The sequence below is a fragment of the Girardinichthys multiradiatus genome, chromosome 4, assembly GCF_021462225.1.
Source record: "Girardinichthys multiradiatus isolate DD_20200921_A chromosome 4, DD_fGirMul_XY1, whole genome shotgun sequence".
Lineage (NCBI taxonomy): Eukaryota > Metazoa > Chordata > Actinopteri > Cyprinodontiformes > Goodeidae > Girardinichthys > Girardinichthys multiradiatus.
Window position 1 is genome coordinate 25276510 of NC_061797.1, and position 24136 is coordinate 25300645.

A 24136-nucleotide genomic window follows, 5' to 3' on the forward strand; every position below is an offset into this window, starting at 1 on the left:
AACAGATGTTTTACCCAGACATTAAAGACTTTGAACAACATAAAGAGAACGTACGTTTTGTTGATATTTGGTAAATATACCATTCATATTTTAGTGGTACATAGTGCATGGATCTCTGCCTTAGACAAAACTAAATATTTGGTTGGTTATGAATCAGTTTGTCTAAATTTTCCACAGTTTCCAGTTTACTGCTATTAATACCAATAATCCCCATCGAACGTTTCTGGGTATCTATTTCCATAACTTTTCCAAGTATGTTCAACTACACCATCAACTCCCACAGATGCAAGAAAATGACTTGAATGTCCACCGTAATGAACTCTCACCAATGTTCAATAACTTATAGTACTTTAATCAGTCAAACAACACAAGCGATAGCAGATTTCGTAACTCAAAAGGCAGCTTAAAGCCACAAACAAAACAAAAAAATTTTTTTTAAAGAACCTAAGCCGAAAAGTCTGTTCAAATCTCTGTAAAATACAATTGTACACCATATTTTCTGAAAAAAGTATATTTAAAGTGTACTTGAAAGTACATTCAAATACTTGATAAACTGACTCAAATGATCAACTAAACATAAATTTCCTAACATTTCCAAGAGTTATGACATCATTCTGCATGTAGACTAATTCCTCAGCACATATATTCATCATATAGTTACTCCTATACTGATTGCTTGACTTCAGTAGTATCAGAAAATTGAGAAATGGTGTTATTCATGGCAGAAATAATGCAGCTTTCTTGCATTAACAGACCTACGAGTAAAGACAAACAAAACCTAAAGTCTTACAAAAAGCTAAAACTCTGAGTATGTGTTCTGTAAACCTGAGCAACTCAGTGCTGGTATGTGTGCATGCTCTGTGCAGATCTGCAGTGTTCATTAAACCAGAGACAGGCGGTCCTGTCCATCCTGACACACAATACGGTAGTCTGCAGCCTCCACATGGCTCTGTGTTAATTAAAGAGCCTGATCTGGCCGGGCCTCGGACCGTACAGCTGATGAGGGGCTGCAGCTTTGGGGCTGGTGGAAGTGAGCCCAGGAAGAGGCGTGGCGAATTGTGTTGTGATAGGGGTTGAATCCTTTGAAAGCAGAGCCGTGACAGCTGAGGGTATAAGCATGTCACGCATGTTTGTTTTGCATTTACCCCCTCGAGTGCAGCTGTGTGCACTGTCCTTTTCCCAGAACACCGGAGCACAGAGACGCCCTCACAACTTGCCCTCCGTCCAGCCCCTCAGCTACAACTTAGGGCGCCCAATCTCAGAGAGAATACACTTTGTCTTCTATACACACATATACCTTGTGTTTGGACTGCAGTGTTTTAGATAATGTAGATGCTTTTAGGGTGATCTCTACTGACGGGTTATGGTCATGTTGCTGCTCTGACCAACCAGAAAAAACCAGAGTGAATATGGTTCACTTTAGGAATATCCTCTGCCTCTAGATCTGGTGCAATGTTTCAGATTAACTTCAACACAATAAAAGCCTATGTTTTGCTTTAAGCCTAAATAAAACTTTGAACTAAGTCACTGGAAATATGTACAACCTCATGATACTGAAGTCTAGAGTAGTCACTAGAGGAAGCTTTTGCCGGAGGGGGAATAGTCCTTAATGTTAAAATGTATGAGATATATCCCCAGTGAGATATGAAACATTTGGTTAGATCCAGCTGGCTTTTACCTATTTATTCTCTTTCCTGCTCCTACAAAGTAACACAGACATCCTGTTGTTCTAGTGTGCAAAAGTGAATGACTATTGAAGTCATTCACTTTTGACGCCCTTGTAAAAAATACACATAAATATTATGGTAAAGGGTGAATTTAATTAAAATCCTTTTCAACAATGGCAAAAAAAAAAAGAAATAAAAAAGAAAATAACTTAATTGTCTTAGGCTCAATTACTGAAGTCTTACTGTACCGTTTTACTTTAGAATAAACAAAAATGTATATCTTTTAACCATTTCCAAAGGTAACATTTTTTTTTTTCTTTCGAAATTGGCTTATTGTTTTCAGTTTTGCTGGACATGAAGGTGGAGACATCAAGCCTTTAAACAGTCATTGGCCATGAGACAATCAGCCTGGATTTTTCAGTATAATGAGGTTTCATGACAGAATATTGCCAGGTCATTTTTATTGGCACTAGAGAGGACTCCTTAGATAAGTATTACAATAAGGAGTCTACAGAAAAACATGGTAAAGGTTGTATCATGCTGTGGGCCTGTTTTGCGAAATGGGTCACCCCTTGTCAGAAAGATAGATTTGACAATGCAAATATATAATAAGAATGACTGAAGGTAACACAACTTTATTCAAGCCTGTTGCATGTTCAGTATCTTTAGACACTGTTTTACAAAGATCTCCTTTTATTCCAATCTGTCAATGAAAATATTTTAGATTATGTGCTTCTCTTTTTAGGACTTTGTTGATCTGTTTCACCTTCCTTCATTTTCTAAAGACCTAACCAGTAAACCTGTACTAAAGGTCTACCAGATCCCCAATTGTCCGACAGTTTCTTTTATGACATTACAACATTTAGGCTTCTTCCATACTGTACTTGAAGATTGTACTATAATTAATTACTGTTGTATTATCACATGGGCACCTCTGTGTAAATATGTTTTTCAATCAACAAACTTCAAACAGGGACTTTGATGCTTTAAAGAATTTGAATGGAACAACTAGACAAAGACAAAAAACAATACCATGTGTGCTGCTGCGGCTGTGCTGCTTCTCAATGGCTGAACTGCTTTGACAACCAAACACATTCTTGTTAAAAATCCAGAAAAGGCTGTTAAACAATGACAACCTTTTAAGGCTTTCGAGTGTCGAAACACACTTTATAATCTGCGCCAGTCTTCTCTTTCAGGAGATGATTGCTTGTTTCTGTGTTATTCCTGGCAGTTTGAGTAGTGGAAATTTACTTCTCTGAAGCTTGTGAGACGAGCAAAGCAGGGGGCACAGTTAATTCCACTTATTAGAGAAACTGTCCTTTTTGGAAACAGGTGAATCTGTTTGGAGGCTGGCACTCCGAGGCTGGCCTGTCCAGAGAGCAGCAGGCCTGCTGTGCACCTCCATCGCTTCCTCTTTGCAGGCCGAGTCAGTGCAGCAGGTGGATCTCCCGTCTCGATCGTACTCAATCTAATCACATTTCATCCACTTGACCTTTAAATGTGAGGGAGCAGAATCACTTCTAAATTCAGATTTGCCTAAACTCTGACTCAGAGTTGCTTATTTTAACAGTTAACGTGATGGATGTGCCAGATGGTTTTCAGAATTCTTTTTTCCTTTTTCCCCCCTCAGTAATTCAGATTAAAAAAAAATTTGTTAATGCTAAAAATATTGCTGACAAAACAAAAACCATGTGGCTTAAAAAGGTTAATACTAAATTTCAGTTTTTTGTTGAACCATCTGTAAACGCCAAAAGCAAAAACACATAATACTTTGCAAAAAAACACAAGAAATTAAATAAAGTAAAAATAAAACAGCACCAAACTACAGACGGCATACACTGAAAGCGATGTACAAACAACAGTTAATAAACTTGGGCAAATAAGTGCATGGGATTCTTTGAAAGCCTCCTCTTTTGTCTTTCTTTAGAACTACACAGCATCTCTATGATGCTTTCACACAGTGATGCTTTCCTCCAGGAGAGGCACTGAAACATGACAAATCTTTGCCAGCCAGCAAATGTAGTCACTTTTCCTGCAGAGTTTTGAATTAAGTGCCCCTAACTCATTGCTGGCTTTGTGTAAGATCCCCAATCCAGTGTACATTATCACATCATGTTGCCCAAGAAATGGCAGCACTGTGCTCTTTGGCTTTCATACGCAAAGCGGCAATACTGGAGGATTTCCGGTCGGGATCTATGTTGAGATCGTATGTGTTGATGCCTCCAGCCATGCCAGGAGATCCTCCGAACAGGCTGCCCATGTGAGGCTGTCCAACATGTCCCCCAGGGCTCGGAATACCCAGGAAATCGGAGACCCCGCTGGCAGAGTGTGGGTGAGGGGTCATGCAGGTGGTCATGGTGTCGCAGGGCACAACACAGCCCGGGACTGGAGAGGCTGCACTGCTGCCGCCTATCCAGGAAGGGTTCTGGATCTGAAAGCATTGTTTGGAAGTAAACACTGTTAGGTAGGCAGAGAGGCGTTATTGTGGATATGAAGCATTTCTAAGGTATTTGATGTGTCCTTGTTTTTAGACAAATATTCTCTGCTGGTTAAGCCATTTAGTAAAATGTGTCTACAGTATATACAGGAACATTTCAATAAATTAGAATATCACTGGAAAGTTCATTTGATTCAGTAATTTATATTTTTATATAAATTATACACAGCATTTATCTCTGTTCATTTTGAAAATTATAGCTTATAGCTAATAAAAAACAACAGTTCTGTTTCTCAGGACATTTGAAGACCAAAAAAAAAAAAAGGATTTTTAATATTATGTTATGGCCTTCACAACAATGAGCAAGAGTGCTAACCTGACTGTTGTCCAGCAGTCACTGACCTACAAGACATTACTAAAGAAGCTGTTCAGAGTGTATTTGTTCTTTGATGAATGCAAAAGAAATTGCACCATGGGGATAATAAAGTTTATCTTCTTCTTGGTCTTGCCATAGCCAAGCATATTACTCAAAAGTTGAGTGGAAGGAAAAAGTGTTGGAGGAAAAGGTGCAACACGGATAACCTTAGCCTTGAGGGAATTTAGAAGGAAAACAAATGTAACGGTTTTTGGGAGATTCACTAGGTATGGACTATATCTAGACTCAGGGTTTCAAGAGCCACTGTACACAGATGTATCTAGCAAACGGGCTACTACTGTTTCATTCCTTGTGTTAAGCCACTCTCAAACATCAGAACCAACATCAGAAACCTCCTATATGGGCTTAGGAGAAAAATGACTGTGCTGTTGGTCAGTGGTTCAAAGTCTTCTGCTCGTCCATCCATCTATTGTCTATACCCACTTATCCGTGCAAGGCTGCATGGGGGTTGGTTGGTTGGTTGGTTGGTTGATTGGTTGAGGCGGGATACACCCTGGAAAGGTTGCCAGTCCATTACATGCACACACAGGGGAAAAACAACCATGCATACTCACTCTTAAGGGTAATTTAGAGAGATCAGTTAATCTAGCAAGAATGTTTTTGGACAGTGGGAGGAAGCTGGAGTATCTGGAAAAGGCCATGATTGACGGGGAGGACATGAAAACTCTGTGTGCAAAACTTTCAGGCTGGGATTTATACCCAGGACCTTCTTGCAGCAAGGTAACAGTGGTACCGCCCTCTTTTCAAATGAAAGTACATTTTGCATTACATTTGGAAATCAACAGTACAAAGTCTGGAAGCAAAGTCAAGAGACATAGAGTCCTATTGCTTGAAGTCCATTGGGAAGTTTGTGCATCAGTGATTATTTAGGGAATTAATTCCCAGTGCTGGTCCACTGTGCATTACCAAATCCATAGTCAGCGCAGCGGTGTTTCATGGAATCTGCTTCTAGACAGCAGAGTTGATACTGATGTTGTTTTCCAGCAGGATTTGGCACCTGCCCACAATGTCACAACTACCAATGCCTGGTTTAATTACTGTGCTTGACTGGCCTGAAAACTATCTGGACCTGAACCCCACACGCCAAGAGAAAAACCAGACACCAGAACAAACAATGCAAACAAACTGAAGGCCCCTTAAGAAGATCATATCAAAGTGTTTAGATTTTTGTGTTTTTTGTGTTGTTCCTGCACCTGTGCATAGTTCTCAGGACGCGTTAGAAGAGGCAGCTCGTAGGCAGTTGAGAAGTGTGTTCGGACCTGCTGCATCTGACCAAATCGTTCCCTCTTTCTCCACTTTGCTCTCCGGTTCTGGAACCACACCTGCAAAGAAAAATGAACAAAATGCCATAAATTATCAAATAATAAACAAGGGTTTACAGGTCGTCTAAGAGAGCAGCGCAGCTTTCAGGTGAAGCGATTGTCTGTGAGTAAAATAAGAACCTGAATACACTTCTACTTGAGATCTAAAGGATATACTCTTATTCAGATATTTTAATTGAGAATCTGATTCATGTTAAAAAGTCTTTAAATTTAGTGTTAATTCCTAGTCTCAGGATTGCAACTCAGAGGCAATTCCTGAGAGGCTGAGCGATTAGGTGGATGATTTGTAGTGTTTATGACTCTACCATCATCTCACCTTTGCTTATTTGTTGTGTGACCACAACATGTGCTTTTTCTCCTCCATAATTGTCTTCGACATCTAAATCTGACTGTGTTTACTGCAAAAATGAGTGTGTTTAACTTTAGTAATCAAAGTAATCAAAATGCACTTTTTCTCTTGCACTGTAATCATCATTTACCATTTTTGTAGCAAATCTAAACATCTAAATTTAAACATTTGATTTTATTCTTGCCAGAGAATGTTGTTGCTTCCACTGAAACTTACCTTGTTGGACACAAATTAAACCAGACTAACTTTTCTGTCTGGTGCTTTTCCGATACCATGCATCTGATCTTTGCTCAGACGCCTCACGGATGGGGCAAAAGGTGTATTTGAAAAGTGAGATGGGATTATAATTGGTGTTTGTTTGGATTTTCCTCTTTAATTTCCTGAAGCCTAAAACATCTGGCTTTCAGACACTGTCTCCTTCTAAATTAGAAGCGCACAGATTTGAAACCATAATCCCTCTGTCCTTGATGTTTGATATGTCTTCTTTTGAGCTGAATCATCACCACCCGGTCTGAGATGGCTCACTGAAAAGGTTTCGTTATGGGTTTATTGTAATGATCGTGTGCGTCACGTTCTTCCTCAAATTCTGAATCTCTGAACATCTCAGTGTTTGCCTTCCTCCAAGTCTGTTGGCTATTATGCAGCTCTAACATATTTCTGTCCTGCACACACTGCCTTGTGACAGTAATTGGTAAAGACCTTGACAGCTTAAGTAGCTGGTAGACTCTCAATGAGGCTTTATTTATGTTACTGCCCCAGAGAGAAAGAGCAGAGAAATACCAAACTGGCCCCAGCAGGAAGGCTGTACAGGGGCCAAAAACACTTTGAAGTGAGAGTGCAGCTCAGAGGATTGATAACCTGCCTCTGCTGTCACTCATTTCACCTTCCAAACCAAGTAGGAAATAAAAAAAAACAGGGGCTGGTGAGCATGGCTTCAGTTTTCCAGCTCCCAAAACACTCCAATAATATAACAGAGACATATCTGACCAGTGTTTACGCTCATCGTTGCAAGTTTTGTTCTCATTTTCTTCAAAAATCTCTGAAAGGAGAGTTTTATTTGCCCTGTAAGGTCAGCGGAGGACACCAGTGGACCGAGGTTAAAGCGATATACTATTAATGGGTTTTCTGTTTTCATTTAAAACTCAATGGAAATACAATTTTTTTTAGAACCTTACTGTAATAAACATTTATTGGTATAACATTTTTTTTTTTTGTCTCACTGATAAATCTGAGTTAAAGTAATTATTTGCACAACTAAATCTCAGCACACAGTGGCAAAGGTAAACTACAGTTACCCTTGATAGTGTTAAATCATTTTAGGAAGAAAAAATGTTTCTGCCATTGTTAGTTTATGTCTTCTTTATCTTGGGAATCTGTGTTTTTCTATCAATTGAAAACCAGAACAATGAGAGACATATGTCTTGTTCCATTTTCAAAGTGAATAGCTTTAATGGAAATTCTTTAGTATGTGGTAGAATTACTTTTAAACTGTTTGACTTGAGTTAAAAAATTTTCGGAAAACCACAACCTTTTTCACAATAGTTTACCCAGGCTTGGCCCACTCCTCCCAGCATAACTGGTGTAACTGAGTCAAGTTTGTAGGCCACCTATTCAGCTCTGCCCACGATTGTTTTCGATGAAAGAGCGGGACTTTGTGATGTCCACTTTAAATATTGACTTTGTTGTCCTAAAGCCACTTTGTAACTGATCTATGATGAGGATAATTGTCCATTTTTGGAAGACTCGTTTGCATCCAGGCTTTAACTTCCTGGTTGATGTCTTAAGATGTTGCTTCAATATATCAACATAAAATTTTTTCGTTATGATGCCATTTATTCTGTGAAGTACACCATTCCCCTCTGCAGTAAAGCATCCTCACAACATTATGTGGCCACCCCCTTCCTGCATACTGCATCCTCAGGCCTGCAAGCTTCTTCATTTTGTAACAATGGGCATTATGGCCAAACTTAAGCTTTAGTTTCATCAGACCACAAAACATGTTTCCAAAAATTAAGCTTGTTATCCCTGAGTCTATTTGCAAACTGTAAACAAAATTTTTTTTGTTGCTTTTGGAGTTATAGATTCCTTCTTACTGAGTGACCTTTCAGCCCATGTCGGTACAGGATGGATAATGACACTTTCTCAACAACCTCAGCCACTAACTTTACAAGCTCTTTTGCTTTTGTTCTGGGGTTGAGTCGCACATTTCACACTGAGACACGTTTATCTCCGAGACACAGAAGCTGTCTCCATCCTGAACGGAATGATGGCTGAACATTCCCACAGTCTTTATGCTTGCAGATAACTGTTTGAACAGATTAACGTTAGCAACTTCAGGCAAATTGTACCCAAGGATGAACCAGACTTGTGGAGGTCTACAAATATCTTTCTGGTGCCTTTACATTTTTCAATGACTTCACACAAAGAAGGAGTGTGTTTTAGAGGTTGGCTTAAAATACATATACAGGTGGGTGTCAAAAGCTTAGAAAGCCATGACATCATCATCTTTATCATCATCTGGGACTTCTTAGATTGTTTTAAGGCATGGTAATTGTATGTAAATCATCTAAAATATTATCTTGCTCTTTTTTCTGCTATTTAACAAATAGAAATAAATGTGGTAATCCTAACTGTGCTAAAACACCAAACATCAGTATAAATTATAATCAGACAGGGGAGAGAGCCTAATAGTACCCATTTAACATGAGGTGGTCTAAATATGACTTCAATTTAAAATAAAGATGACTTAAAAACACAGTCATTTGGTTTCATATGGTTTCACATACCATCTCAGTTCAACAGATATCTTCACATGATAACATAAGAATGCAAACATTTCTAGACTCTTTAAGGTGTGCTCTGAGCATCCTGCCTCCTCTTTCTTTCTGTAGGTGGGATCAGCATTTCATCTTTCATCTGGAAACTCATGTGGACACCTGTGTTTCCCCGGTGAACTCCACGTCAGATGCCATCTAGGCTCTCTGGACTATCAGAGCAGCAAATCTGAGAGATGTGATGCTACGGACACCCCTGACCTGTAACCCATGACCTTCACATGTAGTGTATGTGACTCAGATCTAAATTCACCCACATCCTTTGAAACCCTGAGACTAAAAAAGCAAACAACTCAAGACCCTGGGGTTGTTTAACAGAAAGTCCCCTGCTATTTGGTGTGCATGTATGTGTGTATGGGAACCATCAACCATTAAGGTTGGTTTGCTCTCATTTTTTGTAAGAAAATAAAAAGAATCTATATGTTTTGAGGTATGTTTTTTATCAGCAGTTCAGGGTTTTTCTTAACATTTCTTTTACTCTGGATGCTGATCTGATGAGCTTTGAATTTTCCTCCTGTGTGTGAATTACCTGAGTGGTGCAAAAAACCCAGGTTTCTGGCTGACAAGACATCTCGTGTCTTTTATCTTTTTAACTCGAGTGTTTAAGAGGGCTGCGGGGAGAGCTGACGGCTGTAAAGAGGCATCCATCTGCAGCGGCCAGGTCAGTGATAGCATGAACTGCGGAGCGGCATGCCTTCATGCCCTGGAGGCCGGACAGATTTCCTGTGTTTTTCAATCACTGCTTCAGCTTATCATGTGGAGGATTGGTTTTTTTGATCAATCTCTTATCTCATCTGAAATGACGCTCATGGAAAGAACAGCGCCAGAATTTGAAATATTAGGTTTGTTTTGGCCAGAACTTAAAGTATGCATATAACAGCCCAACCAAAGAAAACCCATGGGAAAGGTTTCACACCTCTTGGAGATCACATCAGGGACACATTCTTGTCTGAACGGGACTGTAATGAAAGAAAAACAAAGAAAATCCAGGGGCTTTGGTTCTCATCTACATGCACCACACAAAGGCATGGTGCAGATCTGGTGGAGGTCTCTTTCACTGCTCTCTGATGTTGGGATGCATTACAGCAGTTGTGACCAGTTTCTAAGCTAATTGAGCCTAAACGGTCAGAGGTGCGCTGTAGGCATCAGACCAGAGAGAAACTGACAGGAACGATCGCAAAATTTCAGGAAACTCAACTTTGAAAGTGTAAAGAATAAAGCCATCAAGACGATCCCAAAGAAAAACACAGTAGAGCCATGTGTTGATGAAAGTCTACTCTTTTTAAACTGCACATATGAGGCCCAGGCAGCTCAAACCTCAGTACCCCTGAGCCCCCCTGGGCCCCCTGGCCTCTGCAAACTCCCACTCCTCCACACTCTCTCTCCCCACTCCCACATTACCAGATAAATCTCTCATGTTGTTCTGTGAGTGACTTTATCTCTGCAGATGCAGAAGGATCCAGGAGGTTTTGTTGTTTAAAGCCTCTTATCTTGCAATGCAGAGCTTTTTTGTATCTTTTTAGGAATAAATGTAGCCCAAGCCCACTTAGTTATGTTGTTTATATGGTCTTACCTGCACTCGGGCTTCAGTCAGGTCGGTCCTCAAAGCGAGCTGCTCCCGGGCGTAAACATCAGGATAGTGCGTCTTTTGGAAAACCTTCTCCAGCTCCTCAAGCTGGTAGCTGGTGAAGGTGGTGCGGTTGCGTCTCTTTTTGCCCTTGTTGCTTTCACCACCATCAGCTTTTTCCAGCGGACTCGCCAAGTCATTGCTCGGTGACCTTTCAGAGGCCGCCTTGACACCTTGATCCTTCACAACCAGGTATCTGGAGTCCATTCCAGGTGGATCTGAGTCCTGGGCCAAATCAGAGTCTGTCAGGCCTGAGCTGTCTTTACCTGCAGAGACAGGAAGTGTGTGTGACTCTTAAAATTGTTTTCTCAAGACCAAATTAATGGAATGAAACAGCTCTTTGTAAATTTGTCACTGTCAAACTGAAGATTAATGATGAAAAAGGGAAGCAATAAGGAATGTTATGTAAAGAAAATAGGGTGTGATTTTCAGAGGGTGCAACAGGATATATATGTGTTTAATATATTTGGACGTCAAAGATGTTTTCATTTTTCAGGTGACCTTATTGGCCTGAGGTTTCAAAATAAGTGCAAATGTTCTCAGAGAGTGAGTCCCTGCTGATTTCCAGACAGACTTCTACTGATCATAATTCGCACAGCTGTATTTCCCATGTTTACCATATGTCTTCTCTTCTGCTTTTATTCAACCAAACCTATAATATTTAGTGCTATATCCTACAAAAATCTGCTGAATATTTTGGTCGTAAATCCAACAAAATGTCCCCATTAAAATCTCAGTGTAATATTTTTGATCTGAGTCCATCTTAGAAGATTTTCCTCCTGGGAATAAACATGGATCATCCTATTAGTTCCGTCTAAAATCAAACAGAAGAAAACAGCGGGCCTTTTTTTGACTAAACTTCCAGTAACTGGCCTCTGACAGTACATTCAGTACTAATGATTTCTTTGTGGGATTAATATTTTAATTTATGAGGTTTGAAGGGGTGGAACAAAGAAACTTTATTGTGAAATGTGTTGGTGTACAATGTCGAGCATCTGCTTGTAAAACTGGCTGCTTAATCTGGTGGACCATGGATTTTTCTATTATTATTATTATTAAACCTTTATTTATACAGGTAGTCTCATTGAGACAAGAGTTTTCATTTGGAAGAGAAACCTGTTAGAAAATATGTAAAAACTCATAAAGAACAACAATACAAGTATTGCAATGCTTAAAATACTAAATTAAATCTAAAAAAAAAAAAAAAAAGGTAATAGCAAGAGCAAGAACTTTCTGACACTTTCTGAGTCTTTAGGGGGTAATAAAATAACCCGGAGAAATTTGATCTGACTGTCTATGATGTGTGACTAAAAGTTGCAGATTTCATTCCACGACTTCTAAACCACCAGCATCATCCACTACAAGACACAATCATAAACACTTCTCCTTTTATTTTCTCTACTTAGTTACTGTTTGTGAGTGCAAAATGTTTTGAAGCATATCATGTGAACGAAAAGTCACATCTGCAACAAGATTGTCACAAATAAATTGCTGCTGGGTAATTCCCAGGGATCCAAGAACAATAAAAATCTTTTTTTTTCTCCCTGTCGATTGCACTCACATTTGATTCCTTCGCGGCTGCAGTTTAACTGTAAAACCTAAGGCAACTCTCTGATCATAAATTTCCACAGCTTTGCCTCTGCCAGTTCTCTGTTGTGAACTGGCAGCTCCTTTCCCAACTCTGCCTGATCCAAGCTAAAATAAAAGCACGCATTGCTTCGGAAAACACATTCCCATGTAGGACATGGGTACAGGCCACTCAGTGAGAGCTGTCTCTCTCAGTTTCAGTAACATATCACTTCACCAAATTATTTTTTAAGACTGCCGAGGTCTAAAACATATCTGCTCATCCATCAATGTATCAGGTTAAAACTAGGAGATGTTTACAAGCTCCTAAAAACTTAAACATGTTACACAACTGCTTACCTTTGTTAATTATCTGACTTTTTATACTCTTATTTTGAAAAAAGAGACCAAAAGAGAACAAAATTCTGCTCAGTTATCAAGGTACCACCTAATAGATGAATATTTGTATATTATTTGGGTGATAGCAAGGAGGGCTTCCAACCTCAAAGACCTCGAGCTCATGACAAAAAATACAGTAAATCCTCAAAATAAAAACAACCAAAGAGCTGGCCAGCAGTTATGAAAAAGATTTGATTGATCCAGTGCCAGTAAAGATTTTTCCAGTGATTATTAAAAAGGGTATAAATAATTTTTGACATGCCATTTTTAGATAAAATCTAATAAAAACGAATTATTATTATTTTTTATTATTTTTAAATAATTTTTTGTTATATACAAAATTGATATTATCTTTATATTGCCTTATTCAGAAACCAACTTTTCAGTGGAACAAAAAATAATTTTAACTCTAAGTCTGCCAGTGGTATGAATAGTTTTAGGCTAAACTGTATGCTTTGAACTTAGCATGTATGTTATGCTACAGTATTTTGTTCATGATGGTGGAGTATCTGGTGGGAGCTTCAGTGTGCTTGCAAACAAGATCATGTCATCAGCTATGGAGTTCCTCAAAGTACCGTCCTGGGGCCTATCTTTTTTTTGTTACCTGTTTTTCCATTAGGTCAGATAATTCAGAGGTTCAATCATATTTAATGATTCATCTCTTCACGGATGATATTCGCGCGTACTGCTTAAATAAAATGCCCTGAGGTGTAAATAGTCTTTTTTTAATTAACTTCCTCGCAAGTATTAGGCATGGTTGAGCAACTATTATGTACAGCTAAATTCGTAAATAAGTTCAACTTTAATTATTGCACCGGACAGTGCTAGCTCTGCCACTAAACAGCAACTGGCCGAATTGTTATTCTCACAGAAGCCGAGTCTCAGTAATAGGTCTAATTATTAATTAAGCTTTATCCCTGTGGCATCACATAATTCAATTAATAAGAAACAGGTTTTTTCAAATTAGGAACACCTAAAAACTCAGATAAGTGCTGTTTACAACTGAATTTGAGACAATACTTACGCTTTCATCTGCACACAACTAAATTACTGCAATGGGTCACTTGTGTCAATAAAAAGAGGCTATCTTACCTTCAGGTAGTCCAGAATTCAGCAGCAAGTATTCTGACGGGCTCTAATGGAAGAAATAAAATAACCACTGTTTTAAAGTTGCTGCACTGGCTGCCAGTTAGTTTTAAAATGTATTCTATAAAATGTTTGCCTTTTTGGTCCTTCAGAGCTTTAAATGGCCAGGTTCCTTCTTATATTCCTGATTCAGCCATTAACCTCTTCTCAGTCATCTAATTAGAACCACTTAATGGTCCCCACACTTGCTTAAGGACACAAGCAGATACATTTTTTCAAACAGTAGCACCCAGTCTGTGAAATGCAATGGATGTTCTTTTTACAAAGTGAAAATTCTGGGGATACTTTTCAGCAGCTAAAACCATTTCTATTCTAACAGTTTTTAGTTCGACTTGGGCATTATGACTATTTTATGACAGTTTTGTGTTAAGTATTTCTGTTTTACTCATTGTATGTTGTTACTGGGAAAAGTGCTTTACAATAATAACTTTCACGTATTTATTTATTTACTGGCAATGGCAACCCCTATAAATTTACTTGCCCCGCATTGCTCCCCCTGGCCAGACAGATCAGTGATTGAATTTTGAGATTTTAACCGCACAATTATTCTAGTACTTATCTTAATCCTTACTAGCGTGTTCTGCCTTTTTCACCGTAACGTTGGTTATTTGAAGAATCCTCTATGCTCAAATGTGCACAGAAAGTACATGATCTAACAATGTGGTCTAACCACTGGCAGTTTTTGATATGGGCCATATCAGAATCAGAATCAGAATCAGCTTTATTACCAAATTCGTACATACAAACAAGGAATTTGACTCCGGTACACTTTGCTCTTTGGTTTTGTTTTTGTATTACAGAATATACATATTTACAATGTACAATATACACATTTATAATAAAAGTGCATTTGCAACATCTGTATGCTGTTGTTTTGTACTCTATTGAATGTTCATCAGAGAAACAGCCTGGGGGAAGAAACTGTCTCTGTGGCGGCTGGTTTTAGTGAACAGTGCTCTGTAGTGGCGGCCTGAAGGTAAAGCTCTGAACAGTTTATGTGCAGGGTGTGTGAGGTCTGCAGAGATTTTAGCAGCTCTTTTTCTGACCCTAGACTTGTATAAGTCCTGGATGGAGGGAAGGTCAGCCCTGATTATTCTCTCTGCATTCCTGATTATTCGTTGCAGTCTGGACCTGTCCTGTTTTGTGGATGAGCCAAACCACACTGAGATGGATGAAGACAAGACAGACTGTATGATGGCAGTGTAGAAGATGACCAGCAGCTCCTGTGGAAGGTTGAACTTCTTGAGTTGCCTCAGGAAGTACAGTCTCTGCTGGGCCTTCTTTCGAACAGTTTCTATGTGTGAAGACCATCTCAGGTCCTCAGAAATGGTGGATCCTAAGAACCTGAAGTGGTCCACGGCCGATACAGTGTTGTTGAGGATGGTGAGAGGGGTGTATGGGGGTGGTGTTCTCCGAAAGTCCACCACCATTTCCACAGTCTTGAGTGGGTTGAGTTCAAGGTAGTTCTGACCACACCAGTGTACCAGCCGAGTATGGGCAATTACCCAGGGCGGCATTAGAAAGTGGTTGCACAAGCATTGTATTAAAAACCCATTAATATTTGTCTGTTAGTTGCACCGTAAACACGTTTTCTATTGTTGTTATCCACTCCGGTATGTTGAGGAGGTGCCCCAGCTTACTGAGAATAGGGATATCGGTGTGTGCTGTCGATCACAATGTCCCCTTTTGAGGTCAAATTAATGTTCTTATAAATTCTCTTAGCTCAAGTGTCTGAGCGTTACCTTTAGCTTGGCCCAACCAGGAAATTTGAAGAAATTACATTTTCGCAAACTGGGACTGTTTCTGTGGATCTTTGTATCATGAAAGCAGCCACGCAGAGGGGAAAATGTTGTGACGATAGAGAAACACAGTAGGGATGATGCAGAGCTGTAGTGGTTGTGGGAGAGAAGGGCAGCAAAAGGAGAGGCTCACCCAGGGTGTCATTCGTGCAAGAACCACCACTGGGCCTGACACCACAATTCAAGGTCAGCAGGATGCCTGATTTTAAGTAAACATAAATGTCCTTTCTAACGCAGGAGGTTGATTTTGTTATACATGTAAAAACACATGAAGCTGTGACTTTTGTTTTCAACTTCATTTTACCTAAAAAAATGTAAATAAGTACATTTGGACAAAACGATGACATTAGTTTACATTATAATTGGCCTTTTAAATATTTATTTTATCTGTTTTTTGTATTGTATATTAAAATATGTTACTTCATAAGTTTAAACAACTGCCAAGATTTAGGCACATAAGTGCATGTTCTATAATCTACACAGGGTGAATATTGTACACCCGGGTTCTAATACTGAAATAAACTCCCTCCACCACTAGTTTAAATGTTCATTAACAAGAAGACAACACACCTTTGATTGACATCAACAAACCTTTGCTAAAATTCTGACTCAATATTTCTCCACTCTTCATGTCATCTGCTGGTATAGACCAGGATTTTTGTGTATAAATTAGGTATTACTAGTAGCGAATGAGGTTGGGGCCATATAAAGGCAGCTTTTTCCTTTCCAGACCCACTTCTGATGTGTGTTTGGAATCATTGTCATATTGAGACAACTAATTATTGTTGGAATTATGCGGTTTAGGTGTGCCACCCCCAAATTATCAGTGTCCCTCCCCCTTGGCCACCATGGAGGCACCCCTGCTTGCATTGTACAGCTGTGCAGGCAGATACCCCAGATTTAACCAAAGTTGAAAGTTGGTTTATTTGATTTTATTAACCCTTTCAAAAGGAAAGTAAAGCCAGATTTCCATCCTCTATAAGATCCAAAACTATAAAACACAGCTGAAGATGCTGTAGCTGACCAATTCTTCCTATCGTGCTAATGCCATACTGCCATTACATCATGTTCTCTTTGCTGGAACTCTTGGTCCCCATCAAGCACAAGCTCTCGGGCTGTTGGAAATCATGAGGCCTGTCTCTGATCAAAGGCTTTTGCTTTAATAGCATCACACAAGTTTTTTTGTTTTGTTTTTTTTTTGGCAGGACTGTGATATTGTAACAGTTTCCTGCTTTTATTCCAATCCAAATCTGTCACAGGTGAGACAGATATCAAAACTGTCCTCGTTACAGTTGAGTCGACCGTTACCCATGTTTCTTGTCGCTGCAGCTTTGCGCATTGACAGAGAAGATGCTTATAGTTAAGGGGAAATTTCCACCTAACTGCAATGCCATTGGTGTAAAAGCCCCCTGTCTGTTTCCAAAAGCAACATTTTCATGTTTACTGAACCAATAACATCCCTGACTCACAATATAATACCGTGAGACTGTGCGCATGTCAATGAATGAGTCCTTATGGGTCAGATGGTCAGAGCAGCCTGGACAGATATTACTGCTGCAACATCAAAGTGTAACTTTAAGCAGATGTAAAGCGACAGGGCACCTTCTCTGGCTTTTTACTGACTGCCCTGACTGGGGTCAACTCACAGTGTTAAAAGGAAACACTATAAATTGCAACCACATATTGACAGAGAGAAAGATTAACAACATGCTTGTCAAACAGAAGATAAGTTATCTAAGGTAGAAGGACAAAAATGAGATAAAAGCAAGGAAAAAGAAATGCATAAAATCCGTTTTGTGATCATTTAGATGCTAAAAGACTCAGGATACAATCTGGAAAAGCCCATGATTCCAATAAAATATTTTATTGTCAATATATTAATATCCCACGAGATTTTTATTATAATTCATTCATTTAGCAGATCATTATTAGTAGTAGTATTGAACTTATTATTATTATTATTATTATTATTGTTTTTAATTAAACCTACAATAATTGTTTATTTTGTGATTTTTGTTGGCCACTTGAGGGCGACAAAAACTGATGCAACTGCCACTTAACATCAGTACAGCACTGGTAAAGTTATTATTATAATTAGTAAATAAGACAGCACATTAGCTTAAACAAATGGAAAACATTATCATTCAGCTAAAATATTAATACACTGAGAAATATAACTGGTGTTCATACAGCTCTTTATGCATAAACATTACTGGCCTCTTAAACAGATCATCATTAATCTAATTCTGTTTCTACAAGCTGTTCTTTTACAAATTTTACAAAATTATAATTCTGTTTGGATAGATTATTGTAAAAAGTATAATTTTTCATCAAGTAAGAACAAACAATAAAAAATATCTATTAATTATATTTAATTGAATAAATGTTTGTCTACTTTTGCTGAAATTACATGCATCATGCCCAAAAGTGCATTGCGCGTTAGGGCATAAGCTGCTATGAGCACATTGCATCGTTGCAACATGTGAAGTACGAGAACGACAAAACAGAGCTACAGAAAATGTTAAACAATTGTTTTTTTTTCATTCTTTGTACAATCTTGGATGATGCATTATTATGTGAAACAGAAAATGTTGATCAATTAAAAAAAAAAACCTTAACACACACTCTGCCTATCTCACGCAGTTTCCTTTACAGTACAGTAGTCACAACTTCTCGGCTTAAAAATAGATTGTTTAGGGCGCTGGGATGAAAAAGTAACAATTTCTTTTGGCAAACTTCTTGAATGTTATCTATGAAAGTTATCACTCGAATCTGCAGCTCGAATTAGATCCACATAAAACAAATTAAAACTAATATTTATCTATCATTAAATACAGTTTACCATTTACAGACACCATCCTCATAAGCGACCTCGGTGAAACCCACTCACTGACACCAAATTATAAGGAAAGTGTCAATAATAATAGCGAAATACAAAATTTTAAAGATTTGTGTTTTGTATGGTTTTTGTACCACATGAAAAAATTGGGAAAAAGTAAAAAAAATAAGAAGATCAATTTTCATAGTTTTACATAGTTTCTGACAAAATCGCACATTCAAAACTTAGCTTCATGTGATTTGACATCGGTAAAACCACAATGCTGTACATAAAATAGTTACCTTCTCAAGCCTTTGAGATTTTGACCTTATTTAACACTGAGCATTAAACATTTAATTCGCTCTGTCTACCTTATTCAGTCCTGCTTCTGTATGAGACGTCAGTTTAGATGACAGCAGCAACGAGACCAAAGAAACTTGTTGACTTCACAAGCTCTTTTCTGCCCAACTGCTCGCAGTCGGCCATGCAGACTGAGTCTAATGTAAATGATCCTGCTAAACTTTAGGCTAAATGGTAAAATGATCCTGAGTCCTTGTCACCTCCACTCATGTCAGGGACCTGCTGAAGCGTTCCTCGGCCTTCCGGGCCCCGGTGCTGGTTCCCATTATGCCCTGCTCCAACCAATCTGTACAGACGACTGTTATCAGAGGCTGAAGTGGTTGTATTGGGTCAAAAATAGTAAAAGAAACTAAAAACCCAGTGACAAAATCTCACAGGGTGCTGAAATGATATCTAAAACATTCTTTTAATCACCTCTGAAGGCTTTGAAGAACAAACACATCCAGACGGCCGAATTATGTTGGCCCAAAAAAAGCTAAATAATAGTTTTTATTTGTTTAAATTGTGTCAGAGGTCAAATATGACAAGCAATCTCAAGCATAAACCTGTTATAATGGGACCTACAATTTAAATCAGCTTGTCTTACTGGTGCTGTTAAACTGGTGTTCAATGTCGAATGCTGCAGCGAGTTTTACTTTAACCCCAAAGAGTTTCAACCTGGGGTTTCAAATGATTTTTCTGCTTTGTGCAAAGGAGGACTCACCCTCTTCTCCAAACAGACAAGGGGCAAGGAAGCCAAGATAAAGGTCAGCACCCGCAGACACAGAGAGAAGACACGGAGACATCAAAAGAGGACGTCTCTGGAGATTCACAGGGACACCGAGGTAGTTGCATGATGGAGACTGATTGAACAGTTCACAGTGCTTCAACCATATATTTATACTGTATATTTCATAAGGAATGTAGCATTCAAAGCAACATGCTGCCACCATCTCTAATATGGGCTTAGCAATGTCTATGCTCCTAAGGTCTAAGCAAGTTACATTTTATGCAGCTACTGATGACGAATGAAAATAGTTGCACCGCAGTTACAAATTTTGACTGTTAATTCTGACAATTTGTAACTTTTTATGAAAACATTCCCATGTAAAAACTTGAGTAGCAGAGGTTCCTTTAGCGGCAACACCAAGGGAGGGCCAGAGCCCTCCCAGCCCAACAAAACGTGTTATGTCTATGGTAGCATTTTATTAATACGAATTTAAGATAGGAATGCACTAACATATTATTTATTTATTTATTTATTTGCTCTTAGTTTTTTTTTTACTATTCATCAATAGATACTCTGAGTACTTATTCTGCAGGTCATTGATACCTGGTTATGCACTTGATGTAGGTAAACATGCATCAGTCCAACACAGTGTTCTGTGTCTTCTTCACCATGCATTTCCTTTTACCGTCCTTATAATTCAGTCAGTGTGTCCTTGGTTTATGCAGCAGCATGACTGACAGCCTGCTGGCTGTAAACAACATGTTTAGTGACTCAAATGTAGGTAAATGTTTATTAAACGAACGTTCTGCTTTCTGTCAGACTAAAGTGCCTCGGTTAAAGATGACAGCATGCTCGCGTTAGACAGATCAGAGATCCGCGTTTAAACCACCTGAGAATGTCAGGCTGCACATTACATCAGCAAAGCACATCTTTGACAATTTAAACCTCTTCTGCGTAAAAACACAACTTTGATAAAGGAAATAAACCGGCAGATAAAATTATCCAGTATTTTCCAGTAAAAAAACAAAAATAAAAGAGGAATCATTTATCTTTTTTTTTTTTCGTCTGCAAGTAAGTTCATTATGTTTTACTTCCGCCTTCAGCTCAGTCAAAAGTCAGCAAAACCCTTCAATCAGTGATAATCACTAGTAAGCATCTTCCGAACTGGCTCTTATTTTTAAGACGTCGTTATTTAATTTCATCTGTGATTCAGGGAAATTATCCTAAACGCGATTGAAGCAGGAACTGCTCTGATCCAACGCTTCAGGAGGTACTAAGGAGGAGGTTTGTCAGTGCGGGGTCAAGTCAGTGTGAGCGGGGGGGAATAAAAGCAAACAAAGAAGTTTGACATCTGAGTCGTATTAATGGCGGAGTTCCTCTGTCTTTGGGGGCGAGATGTTTTTTCCTGCCTTTATTTCGGTAAATCTGGACATTAAGCCTCTTTGCTGTAAAACAAGAAAACCAGACGATCCGCACTCTTATACCGCACTTTTATACCTTAAAATACATAATTAGTTTAATTAATTTGGGAAATATATTCAAAAATCCTATTATTACGCAAATTTAAAATAAAAAACTGAGACTATATATTTTTATATAACTATAATTATATTTATCTCATAGGGTATGTTTCAAGTAAATAATTACATTTTTTTTTTTCACAGTTTTCTTTTTATTTTGTATTCCCAATAGCTCATCCTGAGCGAAGTGTTTACGGTTTTCAGGCTCAGCCTAACAAGTGCGCCTCGTTTACAACGTAATGTAAACTTTTATTTCATCTCTTTTTACCGGATCAATGTCAGGGTTAATGGGTGGTAAAAACTTAACAGCCGGTTTTAAGAGACCCACATGAGCCTAAAAAAAGAAAGAAAGAAAAGAAGAAGAAGAATTATCTCAGTGGTCCTGACAAGATGGAGCCATAAAAGAGCTACCAGAAGACTGAACTGTCAAAACAACTTTAAACTGCTCTTCAGATTCATTGCAGCAGTGATGAATATGCGGGTTAGAGAGCTACAGCGAAATATGAAGTGGTGGCTTCATGCGTAAAAGCTCACTATGATGTCCAAAAATGAGTATTATTGGGTTGATTGTTTTGTTTTTAAAAATGGTTTATAGTTCTGAAAGTCGAGCTCATGGTCTGGGATTTTTAAGTGCACCTCAGCTGAAAGGTTGATGTCATTAATAAAAACTTTCTAGGAACGTGAATGCACAAATAAGTTCATCGGAAATGTTGCAGTCCTGTTAGTAGAAGCAGATTTAGCTCTGTTTTTTCAGGAAAAGCACCTGAGCGGACAGTTTTCTTTTTTCTTAAAGCTGATCACAGATTTTTTTTGTAAGTTTTATGATTGAAAGCAAAACATAGTAAAATAAAAAAAGAAATGTTATTCTTTTTCAAGCAGTTCAAGTTATTTATTGCGTGTCTGTGGTTTTTGTGTCCTTAAATATTATATTTTTGTGGTTTATTGTCCAAAGAGAAGCGTCAAGGTTTAAGGTGAGAAAATAAATTAAACTGGTGCTGGTTATATGTGTAAAATTAAGGAATGTTTTTTTACTTTTATTCTCACCCTTATTAATCAGCAATTTCAGTAGATTACCTGGTGCAAATGAATCCAACTGGGCCCAATCAGGCCGCGCAATGACACATGTATTATCAGTTTGAAGCTTTCCGTGTGTCATCTGAAAACCCGTTAATTTAATTGTCCGACTCAGCTTCAATTTTAAGGATTGTAATGCAGATTAGCACATTAATTGCGCCCTAATTTGATTTTGATATCCAAACAGACAATGTAATAGTTTGAGGACAGCGAAGTTAGTCGTCTTCATAACCAGGCTGTTGCAGGGCCATCTTTTTGCGCTCTGCTGCCCTGTGTGCTGCTGAGGAGGAAGCTCTAGAGATGACAGGAAGTGGATGCAAGGCGAATATAATTTCAAAAACCATTTCTGGGCAGATGAAGCAGCTTTCTGCTCCTGCGCATCTTCCCAAACAGCTGACTGACAGCATCCAAACGCTCTGGTGAATTTTTGTGGTAAAGTGTTTTAACTGTTCAATTATTATTTTCTTTTTTAATAAATATTTCTCTACTTTCATCTTTTTAATAGATACCCGTGTGTTTTCTACTCACCATAGCATAGGAGGAGCGCTCCGTTGTGTCCTCTCTCCTGGTGCAGTTTGTCCTCCGCGGGCGGTGTTTTGCAGGAGGACCTCTGCATGAAGAGGTGGTATTTGCTGAAAGAGCCTTGCCCAGCTGCGGCGGCATCCAATGAATAGCACTCCTGCTGGAAGGGGCTCCGGGACTTTTCTCCGTAAGCCTGACCTTTGCTGGACTGGAAGGCGGTGGGGCTGTATTTGGTGTCACTAGCTGGAAATGTCCTAAAGTGGTCCGTCTGGTGATCCCTACCTTGAGCGGCAGATGGGCTATAATATGAATCCATGGATGTCATGTCGCCGTATGGGACACAGGTCTCAGCGTTCATGCCTAAAAAAAAAAAAAGAGTAAAGGGGAAAAGAAGACCAAGCTTTTTTCCCCTTCTTCCTCCCTCTCTGTCTCTCCTCCAGAAACCCCTTCCCCTCCGTCTACCTCATTCAGATGAAAACGCACACGCACGCACGCACGCTCACAGAGACTGCAGCCCGCAGCAGGACACCGCAGCTGGGTTTGGTTATGAAACGATTCAGATCTTTTCCAGGAACCACTGCCGTTGACCAAACACTCCGAACTCCCCCTCAGGTTTGAGTAGAGTTATACAAACCTACGTCTCCCCTCAGAGGATTGGACCCAGAACTCCCGGCTTCAGGACCTCTCCCAAGTGATTATGCTGATGACATGAACGAGTTAGGGCGCTTATTTGCTAAAAAAGAAAGAAAAAAGCAAAATAGGGGGCGTGGGGCTCAACCCATGACATTAATGTAATTTGGGGATGAATAAAAGGCGATGGGTGACGGACGGCACCGTGGCCAAGAGAGAGAGAGAAAGAGTGCAATTTTACGCTTCATTCGGAATGGTTCAAGGGCAAATTATCCATATTCAGCCAACTTGGGCTTCTGAATAAAACTATGTCTTTAAAAGTTTGAAAGAAGCGTTTCATTATTCAAAGCGTATTTCAGAGTCATTTGCAGTCTAATTATGTATTGTAGGGAGAACAAAACACGCGGACGCGAAGGTTTTAAGACAGAAAACAACCCATACATAAACAAAAAAAAATATAAAAACGGATCAAATTGGCACACTATTGAGCAAGTACATGCGTAGGTGTATAGCTAAGTTATTAATAATCAAGTTGCTCTATTTATTAATCATTTTTCATACAATTCTGAAAAAAATATACAATTGCTCTGATTGAAAATAAATGGCGTAAGATCCAATTTGTAAACGCAGCTGATTAGTTATGAAATATTAAATTAAAGACATGCTGTCAAAGCTCAGACACACAGCGGCCTGTCCTCTAAAAACCAGTCTCATAATACAAAGATGAAAAAATACATTTCAGTGCAGTCAGAATTTTACGCGGAGCTCCTTAACCAGTCGAGTACTGAGTGCGTAAATTCGGGAGCAACATCAATTCCTGTTCCCTCTTTGTCTCTCAGGTAAAACCTCCATTGAATCAGGAAATCACTATATGCGCTTTTACAAATCTTACAAGTATATTTCATTTTCAAAAGTTTTATA

The 24136-nt window shown here is 38.8% G+C and overlaps 1 protein-coding gene across 3 annotated transcripts; it reads right to left on the minus strand.

Moving 5' to 3' along the window:
* Positions 1-331: 331 nt before the first annotated feature.
* alx4a (ALX homeobox 4a) lies at positions 332-23307 on the minus strand. Of its 3 annotated transcripts, none has more exons than XM_047362675.1 (5): positions 23048-23307; positions 22592-22945; positions 10619-10938; positions 5734-5862; positions 332-4098 (listed from the first exon to the last, which is right to left on the minus strand). In XM_047362675.1, exons 2-5 carry the CDS (start codon positions 22941-22943, stop codon positions 3778-3780), a joined length of 1122 nt encoding a protein of 373 aa, XP_047218631.1. In that variant the 5' UTR covers positions 22944-22945; positions 23048-23307; the 3' UTR covers positions 332-3777. The 3 variants fall into 3 exon arrangements, with proteins under 3 accessions (XP_047218631.1, XP_047218632.1, XP_047218633.1); XM_047362676.1 differs by having other exon boundaries at positions 23220-23296; XM_047362677.1 differs by lacking the exon at positions 23048-23307 and adding an exon at positions 13730-13772 and having other exon boundaries at positions 22592-22859.
* Positions 23308-24136: the final 829 nt, after the last annotated feature.

Coding starts and splice junctions, on each gene's coding strand:
- alx4a (XM_047362675.1), bottom strand. CDS start 22,943: ATGAACGCTGAGACCTGTGTCCCATACGGCGACATGACATCCATGGAT. Junction 10,939..22,591: donor AGCGCTCCTCCTATGCTATG/GTGAGTAGAAAA, acceptor CTGTCTCTGCAG/GTAAAGACAGCTCAGGCCTG. Junction 5,863..10,618: donor TGACTGAAGCCCGAGTGCAG/GTAAGACCATAT, acceptor TTTTCTTTGCAG/GTGTGGTTCCAGAACCGGAG.